The sequence below is a fragment of the Neopsephotus bourkii genome, unplaced genomic scaffold, assembly GCF_033783945.1.
Source record: "Neopsephotus bourkii isolate Nb327-2 ecotype Australia unplaced genomic scaffold, CSIRO-AGI_Nbou_v1 NB_1768, whole genome shotgun sequence".
NCBI lineage: Eukaryota > Metazoa > Chordata > Aves > Psittaciformes > Psittacidae > Neopsephotus > Neopsephotus bourkii.
The window spans coordinates 1,905,315-1,926,365 of NW_026902242.1; the positions used below are offsets into that span (position 1 = coordinate 1,905,315).

The 21,051-nt window shown below is 48.9% G+C and overlaps 1 protein-coding gene across 2 annotated transcripts; it reads left to right on the top strand.

The window, feature by feature from the left end:
• The first annotated feature begins 11,886 nt into the window (after positions 1-11,886).
• On the top strand, positions 11,887-20,354 carry RAB17 (RAB17, member RAS oncogene family). 2 transcript variants are annotated; one of them, XM_061379094.1, is made up of 7 exons: positions 11,887-12,085; positions 12,525-12,652; positions 16,301-16,460; positions 18,174-18,325; positions 18,925-19,050; positions 19,257-19,350; positions 19,845-20,354. In XM_061379094.1, the coding sequence occupies exons 3-7, from the start codon at positions 16,304-16,306 to the stop codon at positions 19,955-19,957; spliced, it is 642 nt and encodes a 213-aa protein (XP_061235078.1). In that variant the 5' UTR covers positions 11,887-12,085; positions 12,525-12,652; positions 16,301-16,303; the 3' UTR covers positions 19,958-20,354. The 2 variants fall into 2 exon arrangements, with proteins under 2 accessions (XP_061235078.1, XP_061235077.1); XM_061379093.1 differs by lacking the exons at positions 11,887-12,085; positions 12,525-12,652 and having other exon boundaries at positions 16,072-16,460.
• Positions 20,355-21,051: the final 697 nt, after the last annotated feature.

The window sequence follows — 21,051 nt, forward strand, 5'->3', positions numbered from 1 at the left end:
GAGATCATAGCCCCAGCTAAACCATAAATGAAGTTTGACAGCTTTAACAAGATGTCCATTAGTCCAAGGTGAATGGATCATTTGAATACCTTGGAAAACCTACATTTAGGAGGCCAGTGTTTCATATTGCCAAGGTAGGTGAAACAAGCAGGGCTCCATTAGCACTAACATTTTGCAAACATAACAGTAGTGATATCCAGCAGGGTCTGTGAATTTATTAAGGGAAGAAAATTACATCACAGACAATTATGTGCTGGCACTGAAATACTGCCTAAAAAAATCCGCTAGTGCAACTAAAGGGCTTCCCCTTTATTAGACCTCCTAAAGAGCCCAAGATGATCCTCTTCAGGTAATCAGACCTCCCAGGAAAAGCACTCAGATGTTGTTGCTTCATCTAACTGGTGTCAAGACAGGGCTCAGGGGACTGGTAGTGTCCATGCAGACTTTGTCCAGATGAGAGTCTTTACTGTTGCTTCATCTCTTCAAATCAGTAGAGACCCTATTTGCATTAGTAGAGCACTGGGATGCTGAGAACCTTGCTTAGCTTTGTGGTGTCTAGCCTGGGGCTTCCATTCACATAGCAACTCATTACAGCAAAGCTGTGACTGATAACTCTCTTCCAGAAAGCTCAGAAAAGAGATTCCTGAGCTTGGGTTGACCAAGGAGAACGCAGTCCATAAGGAGGTGGGCTTCCAAACCCAGCTATAGGAGGACTGGGGGAAAAAAATACCCCACAACAGCAGCAGATGGTTACCTTGTTCCCTGTTTACCAAGTGACTTACTTACTATACAAAAGTGTGGGTTTTTTTTCCTGAAGAGGACTTATTTGTTGTCTTCATCCTGTGAAAATCCCTCAATGACTTGTTGGCCTCTTCCAGTCACCTTGGCATATCCTGAGAGATAGTTTTTCATCTGTAAATTTCTTACAGGTCACTGAAGATGCCATTTTGGGGATCTTGAGGTCTCAGAATTGGATCCCTTTCAAGGCTGAAGAAGATTCTTCCTTTGGAGGCAGTTTTTTGAAGGTTGACTTTGGAGTTGATTTCATTTAGCATTTTCTTTAGCACCCTAATGGAACATGCTGATGAAACAGCATCACGAATAAAAGATAATAAAGTTACACAAGAATGCAAAGAGTTTAAGGACATGAGAAACAAGAGGAATGAAACCAAGCAGACAATGCGTACCATGGCAAGGGCTAAATTCATAATCTCATCAACTGTAAATGGAGGAAGAGGAGGAAGTTCTGGGGTCATAAACTGCTCACAGGTTAGTTGTGTGCCACCATCACAACACAAACACCAAAGAATACATTTAATGTTAGAGCACCTCAGGTAAGGGTCTAGCAGTGCAAATATTTATACCATTGCACAACTATCCACAAGACTTTACCTAAAATGATGCCTGCAAATCTGCTTTTCCATGTTAAGAACTCAAACTCGCATAACTGTAAAGAGAAAAACTCCTAGGATAATCAGCATGAGGGCCTTTCCTGAGATGAGAAGGGGTTGCCGTGTCTAACCAAAGGCAGAGCAACTGCATCGTTCTATAAACTGCTTTGGAGTAAAGGGGTGGGGATGATGCTATGTAAAGCTTAGAGCCAAGTTAGAGCACAAGCATACAGCTAAATAGGTCGTATGTAATTGTAGTCTGGAAATCAGAGGTTTCTTGCCAAAGTTCTGGACATGCATCCAAAAGCAATTTTGGGGTAGCCAGGGTCAAGTACATTAAGTCTGTGGTAAGCACTATACTGAGAGCCTGTCTGCCTTAAAGAGCACTAGCCCAAATACCGCAGGCTCTCAGCCCTGCCATTAAATCTGGGACATGAATATCCATCACGGCTGACACTGCAACAGCCCCAGGAAGATCGTTGTGGTCCCATTGGTGCTCCTGTTTCGAGGACAGAAGGCTTCACCCAGACCAAGCCATGCAAGCTCTCTGTTCCTGTGCCAGGCAGGGAACTTACCTGCAGTTTGCAAACTGTCACTGAGCTCACTGAAAACTTCCCATGTCGAGCTACAGATGGGAACTCACTCAAGGTAACCTCTGTGGAGCTTATCTAATTAGCAGCAGACATGCCACAGCTCAGAGTGTTTCAGCGCAAAGCAAAGCAAAGCCAGCTCCACAGCAGCTGTAGTTGCAGAGAGCCAAACCTATCCTAGGCTGTGAAGAACACAGCCTCTTATGGTTTGCTGTTTGCTGCCTGTGCTCCTATCTGCTGTTCCCAGCCTGCCACAGCAAGGTGCAAAATCTGGTTGGTTTTGCTCCTTTGGCCTCCCCTCTTACCATGTAAAAAAACCTAAGTTTTAAGAGAGCCCCAGGTCATTTTTGGAAGAAAATACATCATATGTTTCTTTCACCTAGCATAAAACCACTCCGTGTTTCCTACCTCAAGTTCTATGGGGATAAAACCCATTCCAGACTGCGGGACACTTGGGCATTGTGAATGACAAGACCTGCATGCCCCTTGCCTTTTCTTCCCAGAGCTTGGGTGGAATGCAGGCAAGACATCAATATACATATTTAATTTGGAAATACAGCCTCTACATCTGTCCAAACCCATAGTCTGAACTACTTGGTCCTTCAGCCAGATGAAATCAGAATGGCTTCAGCAAAAACAATGCATCACATCAGCTGGAGCAGCTGAGGAACTGGCAGGGCATCACTTTGGGATTAATGTATCAAAGCATTCCTCCTGCCATTGTGCTGGTGACAGCGTGGAGACACCAGAACGAGGAATCATGGGGCCTTGCTACAAGGGCTCGATGCTGCTTATTTTCCCTGTGGTTTTTCTGCTCCGTGCTGTGTGGCCTCTTCCACTCCCATTCCAAATGCTGCAGAGTTAAACTGAGCCACATTTTCCAGTCAGGCCCTCCAGGTTTTCTTAAACTCTAGTTGTTTTGGACTGCAGTAGAACATAGACACAACACATGATCTAAACCCAACCAATTGTTTGTAGCAGACCAAGTGCTTGTCCTAATTAGTCATACTTTTCCACAAAACGGCATATGAACATCATTTTGGAAAAGCTTATGTGAAACCACATCACAGTTTAACTCCCTCAGCTGGAGTGGAAGAAGGGAAAGGAGGTGTTGTTTGTTGTCCCTATGGAAATCCATCCAGATTCATCCAAAGTGCAAATCAGAGGCAAAACATTCCTTTTCTCAAGCACAGCAGAACTTAGCTATGCTCTCCTTCCAGCCATCTTTCATGCTTGTCAGGGGAGAGGTATTTTCCACTCACCTATTTTATAGCAAAATGAAAAATTGCCGCATCTATCCTCAGGGAAGAGTTCCAACCTGCTCTTCCAGCAGAAGAGCACCTGTGTCTGATTTCTCATGGTTCTGCATTATGAGCTGAAGCTGTTCATTGCTACCCCATCCCCTTGCACCTCTCTGATCACCCACCTACACAGAACAGCAGCAAACCAGGGGTGTCAGCTAATACTTCCTGGCTCACTTAAAACAAGCTGTGCTGGTGCTAAAGGATTTCAGATTCCAGCTGTGATATTCACTCACAGGGCAGGAAGGGAGGTCATTATCGTTTCCTAAAACAAATAAGTTTGCCTAAACCGGGAAGTGAAAGAAGATAACGATAACAAAACTTCAGACGAAATGAGGCAAAATACTTCAGATGTTACAGTGTGTTAGCATTGGTATATCTGATTTTAAGTCATAACACATTTTGGCATCCCCAGCATTCCTGTTTTTCCATGACAGTGACTGATGGATGGCATGTGGGACTGAGTCATCTGCCTAGCATGCTGTCCCTGCCTTCTGCCTGGCTGTGCACCCCAAAGCCAAGTTATCCCTTAGTTACTGCCCCCCATCCCAGCCCTGCAGCAGTTGCCATGCTCTGTGATTTCCCTGTAGGCTTTTCTGCAGCATTGATTATTACAGCACTAAACCCCTCTGTGTCCTTCCCTGTAAGAACATAAAGGAATTAGCTCCTCTGCTCTCCATCAACACAGAGCCAAAACAGCCAGGCAAATGATGTCAAATTCTCCAGTGTTTCATTTTCCTCCAACTGTAGAAACAAAAGAGATAATTCCCACACACATACACAATGAGTTGCCACAGAACCCTTCAGTTTCAGCTGCATGTAAAAATAAGTAGATAAATAAATACAGCATAGAGTACCCAAAACTGGACAGAGAGAAAAATGTGTGCTTGCATCTAGAACCACCAACTTCCATAGCCACTGAACCACTTGTCAATGACTAGGCTGGAAACCAATGCCAGAGGCAGAAACAAGGTCTCAACCACAAATCTCTTCCCTACTTTTGCCTTCCACCTTTCCTAACTGTGCACTTCCCTAAGGACAGCTACTCAGTATATCACTGCTCCTTTCAGGGATTCCAGCCTTAAGCCATGTAGGGCCAGGCACTGGCATCTCCCGAGGGATTGTCAGGCTCTGCCTTTGCTGCCCAACCTAATTTCTGCAGAAGTTTCCATCCTCCCTGACCTTGTAGCTGTGGTGGCAGAGAAGAAAGGCAGGAAAGACGCTCCTTGGTGGTGGCCTCTTTTGGGCAATTACAAGTTCAGGTTTCTGAAACATCCTGAGCACGAGTGGCTCCATTCAACTAATTAGAAATTCCCAAAATAATCTTTAATACAATTTTCAATTATAGAGGGCGTTGCTCCAGGTAACAGCAGATAATGGTTCCCCCCCCCCCCCCCCGAGGCATCTTTGTTCTTCCCTAGTTGATTTGCAACAGATGACTTATTTCACCTCTGCGTAAGGCTTGACTGCTTTGCTAGTCTTCAGGCAGTGGCTCATGTTAAAAGAGGTTGCTCAGGCTCATACTGATGAAATGATTTCTATTCTTGTGCCTTTACAAACCATGTCTGTAACGCCCAGGACACAAGATCGAAAACCAGCTGAAGAACAGCCAAACAGTTAGATGTGACCTGAAAATAGCAAGATTACAATGTGGCCACCAGCCTGCTACAAAGCACGGGGAGGTAAAAAACATCATCAAATGCCTTCTGAACATGTCTGTACTGTGCATCCAAAAGCTGGGTGGGGACTTCACGGAAAATAACGTTATATTCACACCCACAGGCACTTTATAAGTCATTGTTAGGCAGCGTTGCTTAAATAGTTCTCTTTCCAAGCACTGGCAAACCGCTTTCAGTTGCATTCATTACAGCTGTCTCACAGACACAGACAGATGAAACACTTCTGGGGGCATTACTGAGCTGAGAGCAACTTTTGGCTGTCAGTGAGCTCCTCTATAGCTCTTGAATAGGAAGGTACCGCCTAGAGCCATTTTTAGCCTAGTTCCTAAGGGAACATGTGTGATCACTCTGTAAGCATGTGCTGCTCCCTGCCTAATAGTTTAAGCCAGCTGGCCAGTTACCACCAGGTTTACCATCCCAAACGTGATATCCCCACCGGCAAAAAAGCAGCACAAGGAGCTTACGGTAGGCAGCAGAGCACGCATGTGGAAGAGGGTGCTTAAATGCTTTAACAATGTAAAATGCTGCCCAACCTGAACCTCATTAGACAACGATAGCTCTTACTTCACAGAACTGTTTCTTTTGTTTCCAGGCTTTTCAGGAAGCGAAGGTCTTTGCATCACAGTTCTTTTGGTAAGGTGGGCTGGACTCACAGAGGGTGTCCTGGCCAAGGTCTGCTGAGTAAAAGAGAACATGAAGTTTGAGATAAGCAAAATGTTTGATACAGGCTTTTTTTACTACAAGAAGCCACAAAAGCTGCGATTTACTTATTAGACACACAGCAAGAACCAACCCATGCACAAATGGGGAACATTGACTGCTCTTAATTAAATGGCTTTGCACCCCACCTCCAGCAGGGTCAGTGGAGGCTGTTCGTAGCATCTCTTAAGTTCTGAACTAGCAGGTAAACCAGTGTGGGTTTGCCCACTGACTGCAGCAGTCTCTAGCCAAAGCACAGCTCCTTGCAAGAGCAGGGAGGTGTGTGGCAGACATTTCTCACCTCAGCACATCCCTGTCCTTCAAGGCTGTTTATTGTCAAAGTGTAATTTGAGAGGTGTAAACAGTATTACCTGTCTCTTCAAAGGCCTTGCTACCGCGGGCAGTGCTATAGGAAAGCCTTTCTTCTGGTTCACACTTGTATTCTTCTTGTAATTTAACGCCACTATACTTAATATGTTTATTGTAGTCAGTAGTTATTTTCCCTCGCTGGTCTTTAACACATGCTTCATCATCACTTATCATCTGGGAGTCATTAATACGAAGCTTGTTTAATGTTTCCATGCTAATCTCTGGGGTGTTTTAGTGATGTTAATAATTAATACAGGAAGACTAGTGTTTCAGAAGCCCGAAGTGGCTCACAGCACGCTCAGTTTCGAGCCTCTGTATAAATGATCTGTTCATCATTACAACTCCATTAATGCTCAAAATATTTCTTAACTGTCTATCAGTGCAACAGGGAAGAGCCAAATCTTTTTTTCATTAACAAAGATGCAACTCTTCCTCCTCTCAAAACTGACAAAATGATCTTCCAATGCTCCATTGCAGCAGTGACAAACCTTGCCTGTATCATCACTATTGGGCTGCTCTAAGTCTTCAGGTCTCAGGAGCTAAACTCTAGTTTATCTTACTGCATGCACAGAAAAGGAGAAACAGCAAAGAGAAGGATGCTTAGAAAATGCACTTCCATTCAAAGCATGGCTGAGGGCTACCCAGACCAGCACTCAGCATTGTGGAGCCTTGCTCCAAGGACCATAGTGAGGAGAGCTCCTCTGCAAGAGCAGGATAGGGACCATGAGTAGACTCGTTTATAGCAGTAGCTGCTAAACCAAACTAGTTAACACCCCAAAAGCAAGGCATGCTATATAACTGACACACACGCTGCTTTGAAGCTGGCAATGCAGAGACAAGTTGTCCTACAGCTGGCCCAGGAGCCAAAATCACTTAGGCAAGGTCATAACAAAAGCCACGTTCCTATGAACATCAGTTCTGGGATCTGCATGCCCAAATCTGACCATACTCTCACTTCTGTCCAGTCAGAGCTCACAACAGCAAATGCTGCTTTTGCGCCTGCATCAAGATGACAGGAAATGCTCTCAGAAAGCCTGTTAATACAGAGGCAGCCCATCAGAGCCTATCAAGAGAGCAGTTTGCAGCAGCAGATGCTTGTATCAGGTTAGCAGTAACCTGTGGCCACTGTGGGCATTTCAGTGCAGCCCAGAGCCCTAAAGCCACTGGAGTAGGGCACAGGACAATAGCAGGATTCAGCCACTATCACATATGCAGCCCATACTTTCTAAAATGCCTGCATACGTATGCACATGCATTATAGATATGTGGCTTTCTGAAAAAGCAAGGAAGGATTTCCAGGCCACCGTATCTATTGAGCTCACACTGCTCTATCCTTGCTGCTGCAGCTTCAGTTGGTGCAGGTATAACATTAGAGCAGATCTAGCAAACCCCAGCTCTGTGGTTTAGGCCAGAACAGCGTCACAAAGCACTTTCAATAGAGATAAAACTGTTGTTCTTTTTTTATTGCTCCTCTGCATCCCTCGGCAGGGGGGAAAAAAAAACAAAACAACACCAAAAAAAAAACAAAACAAACCAAAACCAACCACCCAAACCAAAACCACCACCAGCAACAAAACCCACCAGAAAATCCTCTTGTGTTTTCAGACCTTTACTGCAGAGCAAGAGGCAAGGGCAAGGCAGGCAGCAGCGTAATGGGATGACCCAGGCATCTCAGACACTCGGGTATCTGTGGCTCAGACCAACCAGGCTCAGGAATGAAGTCTCAGCCTCCTGTCCCCATGCAAGACAGTGCAGCCGCGCTGTGCTGTAAGCAGAAAACAGGAGCCTTGAGGTACCCAAGCAAGGGGCACAGTGCTCTGCTGAGCAGCAGTGCTGAGACCACAGCCATGCTCTTGAAACACTCTTAAACCGAATTAGAAAAAATGGGTGTGTTTTGGATGAAAACTGACCTTTCAGGAGCACCTTCATGGCACTGAGGGACCACAGGGATCCAAAAACGCTTAAGCTGAGGCTGACAGTTAGCCTTACTGTTGGTTCAGCAGTGCAGGAGCCTCGATGGAGATCAGACCTCATGCACTGGGTTGCCTGCACAAAGCACACTGAGAAGCACACATAAACCCAGATGACGAGCCAAAGGGAGCAAGAAGAAACAAGGCACAGGAGACAAAATAACCCTTCCCACGGGCAGACAGCAGACAAGTGGCAATGCTGAGGTTTTAGACTTTGTTTTCTGCTCAGGGTACTGCCTTATTACTGGACTCTGGTGCCTTTTCCACCCAACCTCTCTTCCTTAAGCAAGGGATGACTTATTACAGTGCTCACATCCATGAGCTAATGCTTCCTCACACCAGCCAGAGTCAGGAGGAACCAAGTGGTACCCAGCCACTGAAAAAGAGCCTTGCAGGAGGCCCCAGGCTGCTTCGGGAACATCTGTGTCTTTGTGCCTCCTTTTACTCAGAGAAGGGGGAAGGAAAAGCAGTGTTCCCGAAATTACACAACAGGCAGAGGCAGAAATAGGAGGTTATTGGAATTACTCTTGCATACTTAATCTGGGGATCTTATTTTTACTTGTTCTGGTGTTCCTGTGCCCAACTGAAATGTCACCATTTCCTTCACAGCTAAAAATCAATAAATCAAAGAGGTGAAGCAATGGGAAGGTCTGCAGTGGGGTTTCAGGTGCTGGGCTGGAGTGTTTGACCCATCCGATCCCTGTGGCCAGACCCATCCGTCAGGGTCCAACTGGATAAAACCCAGTGTTGGAAATACTCTGTTTGTGATCCCAGAGTGAAATTAAGACACCAATAAGGCCAAGTACTGCAATTGGGCACTTGATTATAAAAAGATAATTATATAAAAAAAGAATAGCAACAGGACAGATCAGGGAAAAGCATAGAAATTAATCAAACTTTTGGAGTGCAGAGAGGGATAGTCACCACCATGGATCCAGTGGCATCCCAAGGGCTCATGGTTGTCTCCGGTGGTGGGTGGCCCCTCAGCAAGTACCTTTTTTCCCCTTTTATAATATGTTAGGGGGAAGCACCTCTGTTCTTAATGTCACATACTGCACATTCCTGGTGGAACACATGCATTCCAGGTCCTGCAGCCAGCTCTTCAACTGCACACATATGTCAGCAATCCTTGAGATAATGGGACAGCAATTCCTCACACCATTCCTTGAGACAATGGAGCCCCATTTCAGCTCCTCACACCCATCTCTCAGACAATGGACAGTCTGGCTTCCCAAGTCCCCGTTGCTCGGGGAACAGAGCCCACCCAAATCAAAGCTGGCTGTCCAGCTCCAGTTCTTGCAGGAGACCTCAGTCTGTCCCTCCCATCACCCTCACTGACTGATCTCTGTCCCGTTGCCCGGCTAAGAAATGAGACTGGCATGCATCCCTGCTGTCTTAAACCCCAGTGCCACCTAGTGGGGTTTGGCTGCACGGGAGCCGGAGTAGGTCCTGCCCAGGAGGGCCCAGCACAAAACTGGAAACGCTCCCGTGTCTCCGGAGGGCTCCAGGCTACTTGCACCAGTCAGGCCATAGCGCTTTGTGCGGGCATCTCATTTAAGCCATCTCCTTTATAAAGGCCCTTAAACAAAGGCACCTGAGACTTAACATCTGCTTGGGTAGATGGGACTGCTATGAAAATAATAGAGCATGAGATGGATGCTTATTGCGGCAGTGCAAATTGGAAATGAAGTTTCTTTTAGAAGCTGCAAAGCAATCCCTTCATAAGGCTTCAGAGCCTCCCAGCCAAGACTGAGAGCCTCATTTGCTAAGCATTCAATGCTTAGTTCAGGTGCGTGATGTTACCACAGCTTGTAGGTACAGAAGGGTGGGTAAATGGGAGCAAACTGCCTTTCAGCATTGCTCATTGCTTTGGGCAAGGATTCTTTCTGCAGCAATCACAGACAAGTGTATCCACGTCCCCAATCCTTTCCAGGCCCTGAAACACCTTTCTACCTCTCTGCTGTGCCATTGTGACTGCTCACAGGGTCACACAAACTCACAGTGAAGAACTCTCCAGAGCCCTGGAAAAAAAAATAAGGCTTTAAGTCAGCTTATTTCACAGCACAGCCTTGTGAAACAAGTTAAAGGGACCTGGAAAGGAAAACACTTTCCTTCCCTCTGGCAAAAAGGCTGCACGCATGGTAAGACTGGCTCTTAGGCTGGAGGTATTTATGCTTGTACTCAAGCCAGTTTTGCTGTGATGGTGCAAATCCATGCATAGACACATTCCCAAAGAAAGGAAAACAGGAAACACTCTGATATGGCTCACGGACCAAAACCTCTCATAGTGATTCCACTTGGAAGGGCACAGGTACCATATGAAATCTGTGCAGCTCTCTGGCATCTCTACAAGGCATTTCAGCGTAGAAATGGGAAGTAATTGAGCAGCAGCAGCAGCAGCCAGGCCTTGCAGTCACAGGACACAGACTGGTTTGGGTTGGAAAGGACCTTAAAACTCACCCAATTCCAACCCCCTGCCATGGGCAGGGACACCTCACACCAGACCATGTCACCCAAGGCTCTGTGCAGTCTGGCCTTGAACACTGACAGCGGTGGAGCATTCATCACTTCTCTGGGCACCCTGTGCACAGGGAAGAGTTTCTGCCTTAGATCTAACCTGGACTGCCCCTGTTTAAATTTCACCAACCACCTCATTGTTTCCTGTGTGCCTTAGCATGCTTTCCAGGAGAACCTGCTCCATGACCCTGCCAGGCTCTTCATTTATAAACTGTGAAGATGTGATTTCAGGCTTGCCTGTAGGACTCCTGCTTTTCACTCTGCTCCCTGTAACTGTGAGGATTAGATTTTGTAAAGTCTGTTTCAGTCCCAGAAAGCTACAGGAGCTGTTATTTGAAGGAAAGACATTGACTATGATGAGTGGCAGAAACACAAAAGCCATCTTCATTTAGCTTTTTAATGATCCAGTTCTCACTCCAGACCTGTTACCCTGATGCATTAACACACTACGATTTCTCTCTCAAGATACTTGAGCTTTAACAAGAGCAGCCTTCTCCAAAGCAGCAGGCCCCGGCTGCCTGTGGCAACCAGCTATTGCCTTAATTAAAAGGCAGTAAAAACCCAGGCACTGAGTTTTGGCTCCCTTTGCACCTCCCCAGCTCATCTGCTGAAGGCTTTGCAAGAGAAGCGACCGCGCTGCCTCCCACCAGCTGGTAAAGCAGCCACGCTCCTGGAAGCAAATCACTTCAGCAATTCCCAAGTTATCTGAGCCCATACCCTGGCACAAGACCAAAGCCAGGGCTAGTGTGCGTCAGCAGAGATTGCTGTGTTATAGGAACGGTCCCTGAGGTGCGGCTGCTGCTGCTGCCCATGCGCCGGGAAGCTGGGCTGGCTCCAATCCTGAGACTCTGGGAAACCTCACCCTCCCATCCATTCACCCCCATCCACCCATGGCCAAACCCCAGTGTGGGGAGCAGGAATGGCAGAGGCAGGGATTGGGTGCAGGGGAATGGCCACCCGCTGCTCTCACCGTGGCGGCAGCCCTGTGGACCCGGCTCACCCATCTCGGCAGCGGGTCTAAGGTTCACTGAGCTCTCACCTTTGGCACCGCTCCCTGGGAGCTGCTGCCTGGCTTCACTCTTCCCTGCCCGGGTGCGGAAGGGCTCGGGCAACTGGACACTACCGGACGTCAGGGCAGGGACGGGAGAGCTTGGAGCAGGGTAAGGCTTCTTCAGGAAGGTAACGGTGCCCCTGTGGAAGGCTCCACGCAGGGCAGGGCAGGGCAGGACCCCAGCCGCAGGCACCACCCTCAGGGTGCGCTTTCCAGACAAGCCCAGGACTCCCGATGTCCCATCAGGAAGAAGCCCTGCATCCCAGCCACAGACAGGCATGGGGGTGGCACCATGCTCGGTGGCTTCCTGTCCAAGAGAAGAGGGCTTTAAGGAGACTCAGGAAGCCCTCTGCCCTACCCCATCCTCTCTGAAGAGCTGAAGCAAAGGTCTTAGCTGAACACTTGGTCTCATCCATAGCGCAGGGCAGCCTCTCTTTATCACTGCCTTATTTCCCCAACCCACTCTGTCTGCTAAAGCTCTCTCCTTGCTGGTTAAGGGTCACTAACTGGCTGCACAGGTAATGACCCTTATTCTCTTCCCCTTAGCTTTGAGGATGAGAACTAAGCGCTGTGTAAATCTAACAGTGTTTATGTACAAGCCTTTGCAGTTGGGATTTTCATACCCCCGTGTAACCTTGCCTTAAGTGAACTTTCCAAGCAGCTGCGCTCCTACACCAGCACCACGAGAGCTTTAAGAAGATAGGAGGAGGCTCCCAAAACCAGAGAAGGGCTTTGAGCTGAATACTTGAAGTTAACTGTGGAGGTAGGTGCATGGCCACTATCTGGGGGTAGTGGGGGGGGGGGAACAAAACTAAGTCTGAAAGAATCTAAAGCATCATGTCTGAAACTTGCAGAGCTGGATACCTGTGTAAACCTACGTTGGAGTCCTATTAACCGTGGCTCTTGTTCACTGCTGTACCCCTGCAGAAACTCAGCAAGTGTCTTTAATGGCTTTAGGATCTTCTTAAAGCTTGTGTAGAAAAGCTTAGACATCAGTTCGACATCATTAGACTTAAACATCATTAATTTCCCGGGAAGTTAAATAGAGTCTTAAATACCACTTCTGAGCAGCTCCATCCCCAAAGGTGGGCATTATCTTTTCTTTCTTCACTGTTTTCCTTTGGAAATAAAAGTCTTATCCCCCAGGATACCCCTCCCCAGGTTAAATATGCTTCAGAGATACTAATCTATTGAGTAGCAAAAGCCAAGCCCTTGTGGTTGCATTCCAGAGCAAATACCTGCTCTGCCGCCTCACTCTTCTGGGTTTTATTACTGATTTCTATGCCCATAAGAGTTTGAGAGGCTGCTCCTTATCTAAAGTTCACTTTCCTGCTAATTATAAGCAACTGAGTCACCCTCAGAAACAGATTTGTCAGGCTCCTTCTTAGGAACAGCAAGGGCAGGCAGTTCAAATGTAGCATCACTGATCCAGCGCTGCTGCTGTGCCCAGCAAACAGATTGCCCTTAAGTTGATTTGCACTAAAAAAGTGGGCTCCATAGGGAAAGCTGATTAAGACTAGTCAGAGCTGTGTCCTCATGCCCACCCATTGCCCACGGGAAGGAGATAGGAGACATTGTGACAAGGGAACAGGGCTGGCTGAGAGCACAATTTCCTGGGCACAATGATGCTTCATCCTCCTTTAGGAAGTGAGAAATGATCTGTCATGGCCATTTCAGTGCTCACCTCCTAGGTGAGTATGAGTCAAGTCTGTCCTGAATATTTGCTGCAAGACCCAGCGGTCACAAATATTAAGCTGTATTTGGAGACTAAATCCACAAACAGGATTTTTTTTACAGTTGACTGAAATTAGTCTAATCTCTGTCTCTTTATTCTGAATCTGAGCATGTTCAGCTTTCGCTGCCACTCACCATGGCCTCTAGGCGGGTGGACAGGACTGGTAACACCTCAGCTGTTCCCCAGGCTGCTCCCTACATTGACAAGTTATTCTTTGCCAGGGTCAAGCTAAAGCCCCCAAATCCAGCATCCAGCAGTCCCAGTTAAAGTTACCCCTCAGCATTTCCTGCACGGGGTAAATGTGCTAAAGCCATTTTGCACAGAAGCATTGGTGACTTCTGTAAAGTCTGCAGCGAGCTAAGTCAGACATGGTAGTTCCCCTGACAGGAGCTATCTGCCATGCAGATGTCTTCGGCTGGGGCTGAACTCACATGAGTCAGCAGGGAAGTTGCTTTAAATACTCCTCCTGGATGTGCTCCGTTAGCCCAGGCAAGTCAGGGGGGTTTCCAGGTAAAGAATGAGCTTCTGCTTTGCTGGCAGCACAGGCTCCGGCTGAAAGAAGGGGGGTGCTGTTTGCTGTGAGGCCCCAGCACCATTATCTGCTCCTGGAGCAGGAGTCAGTGACCCTGCTGGAGCAGCATCCTGGATTTGCAGAGCCAGCTGTAACCCTAACTGTGGTCTCCCTGACAAGCTGTTCCCCAAAGCAGCCACAGAAGGGTGACTACCAGCTGTGTGAGGTGTCTGGAGCACTTTCCCATCGTCCATTAGCCAGTGAGCACAAGGTTTCACTCTGTGAACTCCTTCAACAAACAAACAAGGGCAAAGGAAACAGTTTTCCCTAAATCCTATTTTCACTGAATTGGAATAAAGCCACTTGTCTTTATCCCTTGTTCTCCTCAATTGAAAGGGAGACTCACCTTCTGCTTCTTAACATGGAAAAAACATGGAAAATATACTGTTTCAGGTGAGATTTGGCAAAACTCTCCAATAGGTGCTCGCTAGTATGAAAAGCTTGCAAGGAAGTTTCTGTCCTTGGATTAGTTCTCTGGGACCTGCATTCAAGCATCAGTGCAGCCTTTAGTGCTATACAGAGAGCAGCAGAGGGAAATCATGAGAAATTGAATTTGGACAATGTTTTCATGCAGTTTCTTGCTTCCCTAGAGAGGTTTATGGCTTATCAGCAGCAGTAACCAATGTAACTGCCCAGAAAGGGCTTCCAGGCCTACAGAGAGGCAAATGTATGTAATTAAATACCATAAGGAGCACCCTTATGCTGTACCTAAAATATAACCTACCCCTCATGGGCTGTGCTGTACAAACTGTGACTGCTCTTCATCACGGGGCTGTATGAGCTGCAGGAGAGGGTTTTACCCCTGGTCTTCAGGGGGATGAAAGCGCATCTCACTGAGCAGAAAAACCACCTCTGTCTAAAGATAGAGACCTGGGTTCCCCCAGCACTGAGGAATGATCTTAATGACAGCCTGCTCTGGTAACAGCTCAGGAAAGGGAGAGTGATTAAAGGCCTGGAGCCTGCCAGATTGCAGGGGAAGATGGGCAAAATAAGGGATGTGTGGGATGAGCAGCGTGCAGGAACAAGAGGCTTTTGTCAGACAAGTGAGCTACAGAGACTTCCCTGAGCAGGGCCACTCTCAGGTGTCTTTATAGAGATATGCCTTGCTCATTTTCAGGTTCTGCACACCACATCCTGCGAGCCCCAGGCAGAAGCTGGAGTAATGGCACTGACTCTTTCTTGCACGTCCCACAGACCTGCACTGTCTGGCTGACCAGGGAGTTATTCAGAAAGCACACAGAGGGAAGCACCCCATGCCAGCAACATTCACCCAGGCATGGGAGACTCTACATCTGGCATGGGATAGCAGCAAGGGCATCAGGGCACACAGGCAGAGAACAGCAGTAGGGCACAAACATTTCAGTATCCTTCACAAAGCTCCATTGCTGCCTTTGGGTGTTAGATCAGATAAAGGCACATCTCATCTCTGCACACAGTTACAGGCTTGCTGGTGGTGTATTTCCCCTTTGCTGCTGTATGTGACATGGGATAAGAGCTTGTAAGGTCTACTCACACCCTCTCCTGCTCAATCCAACCCCCTGTGACCCTTCCTTTGCAAGCTATGCATGAATCTTCCTTTCCTACAGCTCTCCATGTGAGCTGAGATTGGAGGAGGAGCCCTGTAAGGAAAAGCCAGGGCAAAGCTTTGGCTAGCTGCAGGACAGCAGGGTAGTGTCAGTTCCTTAAGCTCAAGGCTGGGAGCAGGGGACATGTGCCAGCCAGGAGGGCTCCCACCAGCCATCCCTTCCCAGGGTACAGCCAGCGCTCTTTTCAGGTGAGGTTTGAGGCAACCACTGTATTTGGGGCAGTGCTCTCCCACCGTTCCCTGGTCACCGCCATGTGCTGCTTGAGCCAGGTCCCCTCAGTCCTGGCTTTTTCACCCTGGCAAGCACCATGCTGACTTGAAGCAGAGCTGACACAAAACTCACCAGCTGTGGAGGTGCACAGCCATTTCCTGGGCAAACTGGCAGCAGCATCACCTCTGCACCCAAGGTCACCTCCAGCCCAAGTCAGGCTCCCCTGGTCTAACTTCTGAGCAGGATGCACAATAAATGTGGGACATGAAGAGCCTAAGCTCTTCCCCAGCACTTTGGGGAAGGAGGTGTGCTCAGGAGCAAGGCACACCCATAAGTGATGCCCATCTGCTGTCAACTTTTCCAGTATGCAGTAGATGCACCCAATCCAAGAAGAAGGCATAGTTTCTTTCTAAAGATCTCCACCCTCTGGTCATTACTGACAGTGGCAGGTATTTTAACTTAATAAATTTGATTCAGGAGATTAATGATTTTATTCTAGCCTATTTTGAGGTTAGAATAGGCTCGAATGCCCCACCTGCCCCAGTGAGACCAGTTAGGAGTTGATGCAGGAGGCTCAGCTGACAGGCTGATCACTGCAGATGCACATCAAATGATGTTGGTTTCCTTACAGGGCATGGCACAGAAAGAAGTGCTGGACACCTCCCTGGAGGGGATTCATCCAACTTACCCCTACAAAGTGGTTCTGCTGGGGAGCACATCAGTGGGAAAGTCAAGCCTGGCCTACCGATACGTGAAAAATGACTTCAAGGAGTCACTGCCAACCGTGGGATGTGAGTGAGTGTGTGCTTGATGGCTCCAGACACGAGACCAGGCCTGATGCCCTTCCTTATAGCAGGGTGGGATGCAGCAGAACTGGTTGGTACATCTTGCAGTAGCACAAACCCACTTGAACATAAAGCACCAGAAATCCAGATTCAGCATTGCCACTGATAAATTCACTTACTGCAGTAGCACTAAACCCCAAAGCCAGACAGTGAGTAATTGAGCTCATATTAGAAAAACAAACCCAACAAACAAACCAATTGGTAACTCAGTAAGTTCAGTTTCACCCAGGTGTTGTGTCACAGTCAGAAGTGCAAATCTTACCAAAGAAGCATCTCTGCTTTGGAGAGAAAAGCAAGCCCACTGCCTGCATAGAAAATCACATCCTCACCCTCTACTATAGTAAGGTTCAACTGCCCACCTTATACTCTTGAGAGAAGGGGAGGTGAAACTGCAGCCAAATTACCTGCTCCTGCCACCATAAATGGGGTGGGGGCAGCCCTATTCTCATTTGGTGTATTTATTACATGTAATTACCTTCAAATGTGCTGCTCCAAGGACTGTGGCTCTTGTGCAAGGGCAGAACGGAACCTTAGCATCCTTCCTTCTTCCACCCACTGAGGCAACATGCCTCCCCCTGATTGCCTAATCACCCCCATCAGCAGCCCATCCATCACCCCTATCAGGGTGTTCCCTTAATTCCCTTCACCACATATCTCACACCCAGGAACAGACCTCCGCATTTGCTGTCACCTCCAGCTCTCTGCAGCCCATCTTCCTCAGCACAAGGCTGTGAGCAAAGCCAGGTCCAGATGTGGTTTGGAGGCACCAAACACCAACTTCTGCAGCCACAAAGAGTGAAACTGGGGTCCAGCTGCACTGCTCGTCTGCCCCTTGCACGCTTGGTCCTGTGCTGCCCTCGCCAGGCTGCAAGCGCCACACTGTGCCTCACAGGCAAAGAGGAGAGTATCTGCTCCTGTGTGCCCTGACCTGACAGGCCATGCTGAGCAGCCCGTGCCTGAAGACAGGCTTTGTGCATGCTCATGCTGCATCTCTGGATGGTCTCCATCATCAAGGCGAGAGCTCTGCTCCCTCTAAAACCTCCCTTGAGCCAACATGTCTGCTGATATCAAGCTGCCTGCCCTCTATGTTCACATCAGCACAGCTTCCTGCAGCACCTAGACATTATAGACATTTATTTTACATGATACACCTGGATTTTGCCCTAAGAAGGCGCAGCAGACGCAAAGGTTGAGGTCCCACCTGCAGTCTGAAGAGCTTGCTGGTGATGGAGAGCAAGGCACTGTGGAGCTGCTCCCCTTGTCCTTCTGCTTTGGTTCTGGCTGGTGCACAAGTGGAGCAGGGATGGAGGCTTCCTTGTAGTGGGACCCTTTTCAGTGGGTATTTCTATTCACAGCTCCCACAGGTCTGACCCACCAGCAAGGTGGAAGTGGCTCTGTATCTGAGGGCTATTCTGCAGGGCTCAGAGCTATCTGACATCAGAACTGGTGTGCATCCACCCAAAGCTGCTGCCAGGAAGGACTCTCAGCCTGCCCCCAGGCTGCCCTGCCATTCCATCAACAGTGCCAGTGCTTATGAGCAACCCAGCACAGTTTTGTGTGTTAGAGCACCTTTACTGGCCCTCAGGAGGGATTTTACTTCACAGCAGCAAATCTGAGCTCTCTGCTCTTCCTGCAAGTGAACGTGCACCTTCCCTGCAGGCTCCTTCTTCACACAGATGCTCAACATGGAGGTGGCCACGGTCAAGTTGGAGATCTGGGACACGGCAGGCCAGGAGAAGTACCACAGTGTGTGCCACCTCTACTACCGGGGTGCCCATGCCGCTCTCCTTGTTTACGACATCACCAACAAGGTAAGGCAGGGGATGCTGTTCTAAGCCCTGCTGCAGCAGCACTGCCAGGGCAGGTGTCCAGATACAGGAGTACCACTTGAGAAGGTGAGCATCCCACCTGGGATGTGCCAGAGGCTGTCCCTGCCAATGTAGGCCCATGCCACAACCCCGGGGTGATTTTTGATGCTGTGCAGAATGAGTGCATCCTATCCAAGGCTGATTTACCCTTAAAAGTGTTTTGAGGGCTTGTGACTTGCTTCACTGAGAGAGGGCAATCAAAGTCATAGAATCATAGCATCACAGGCCGATTTGTGTCGGAAAGGACCTTCAGTGCATCAAGTCCCAACCACCTTCCACTAGAGCAGGTTGCTCCAAGCCCCTGTGTCCAACCTGGCCTTGAACACTGCCAGGGATGGGGCAGCCACAGCTTCTCTGGGCACCCTGTGCCAGCGCCTCAGCACCCTCACAGGGAAGAGCTTCTTCCTCATTCAGTTCAGTCTCCCCACCACATCTCTCTCACCCGCTTTGGTTTGGTGCTACCCATTGAGCTTTGCTATGCCTGAGAGAATGGGATTAAATCAAAACCAGATCCCTGAGTGGTTTTGTATTCATATCTCCAGGAATCGCTCAACAGAGCAAAGCTGTGGCTGAGGGACCTGGAGAAGGAATTCCTTCCTGATGAAATTGTCATTGCTTTGGTAGGCAACAAGGTGGATCTTGCTGCTGAGCGAGAAGTCACTACCGAGGTGAGTGCTTGGGGTGAGCTCCCACACCTGCTCCTTACCCCTCACCAGCAAGCACTGGGATATGTCCTAGCAAAACTAAGTGTTTACGAGGCTTTCAGACACCTCCAAAGTCCGTGTGCAAGTCCTGACCTGCCATGAACTGCCACTGTAATGAACAAGCAGCCCCGGAGGTGGCTGAGGGAGTAACTCTGCTTGTCTCCACCTAGGAAGGGGAAGAGTTTGCAAGGACCAGAGGCCTCCTGTTCATGGAGACATCTGCAAAATCCAGCCACCAAGTAAATGATATCTTTACGGCCGTAGGTGAGTTGTGTCATGGCTTTAGATGAGAGCAGAGCTGCACACACAGGTCCCAAACTTCTGCTTCAGCGCTGCAAGTATCTTCCCCCCTGCAAAGCTGACCCCCTTCATTGCTTGTGTTTGGCACTGAGATCTTCCTGGCTGGTCCAGCCTGTGCCACATCCAGCAACTGCAATGGTCACAGGCACAGCAGCCCATGGTTTCTGTGAAATGTGTCACACCTCTGGACAGAAGGATGAACAGATCCATCCCGGGATGCTCCAACATCTGAGATGGATTTCATGTCCTTTCCCCAAACCACACTTCTCGTTTGCTTTAGTATCCACTCTATGTGTAATGGTGTCCCTGGCATAGACGCTCAGTAGAGAGCTAACATAGTTACCATGGGACAGTAGTGGCAGTCACCAGTGGCTCCCCTGGGGTGAGACAGGACAGCCGCTGCATCCCAGCCCCTGGGAGGAGGAATGAGCCCTTTCCAACCTTGTGTTTCTTCCTAGCCCGAGAGCTCCTGCAGCGGGAACAAGAGAAGGCCCGAGCCCCATCCCCGCATGCGAGGTCAACAGTCACCCTGGGGGAGAGCAGGGTGCGGACAGGGTGCTGCCGGCTCTGAGGACAGCAGATCTGGACCTGGATGAGGTCTCCAAGAGGAGCAGTGACAAGGCAAGGGGGATGCAGCAGGGCAGGGGCAGTTCAGCCTTGCCACCCTCCCGCTCTGAGCGAGGTCAGAGCCTACCTGACCCCAGCATGGGGGTTCCTCAACTCCGGCACTGCCTTTGAGCAAGAGATGAAGCGCAGGGGTTTCTCCCCCACCTTTCTGCTTCCAGAGAGGAGTGGGACCTCCCAGCACAGCTGCCACCAGCCCAGACTGGTGCCTTCCCGCCCCAGCTGCACTTTATGCCTCCATCTGCCTTCCTGTCTGAAGAGCGAGAGTTTAACTTCCCAGAGTGGAGCCGGTGCCTGCCAGCAGCTTTGCACCAGGCTGCAAATAAAGAGAACTGTGCCCTAAAGGGGTGGGTTTGTGGGTTTTCCCTAACCTGGATGTCAGCTCACAGGTGGGGAGGTGGCAGCGACTGGAGCTGGTGCTCCCCTCACCCTGCCAGCCCCAGTCCTGCCATCCTGGAGTGGGACAGGGACTCCTTCCCAGCCAGAAGGCATATTTGCTGCCTAAAAGCCCCTACATTAGGGCAACTGAGAAACAAGATTAACCCTTCCCTCCCCAAACAACCCTAGACCCTCAGTGTTGGCCAGGAGATCCTGGAAACAGAGATCTGCAAACAGAGATCCTGAGGGTCACCTTTCTCTGTGGCCCTTCTTGTCCTCAAAGCAGAGGAGGTCTGGCTTGGGGACTCCGCTCATGCAGGAACATATGGGGACATGCAGCACAACGGACATGGCCCAATGTGCTCCTAGGGAGTTTCTGAGCCAGGTCATGGAAACGGAGTGACTGTTTCTGACCCCAGCACCATGGAAATGAAGGTGTAGGGGGCATTCATGGATGCTGGTGTGCTGTGGGGACGTCAGGGGATGCACTTAGGAAAGGAAGGCCTCTGGGGCTTACATTTAGGGTGGCTTCTGGGGATATGGAATGTAATACAGAGAGCAGCTCTGCTGCACTGCACCCCCTGCCAGGGCAGGCTGCAAAGCCATGGCAAGATCAGCAGTTCTTGGTTTCACTGTCCTGTGCTGCATTTCAGACAGAGAGGA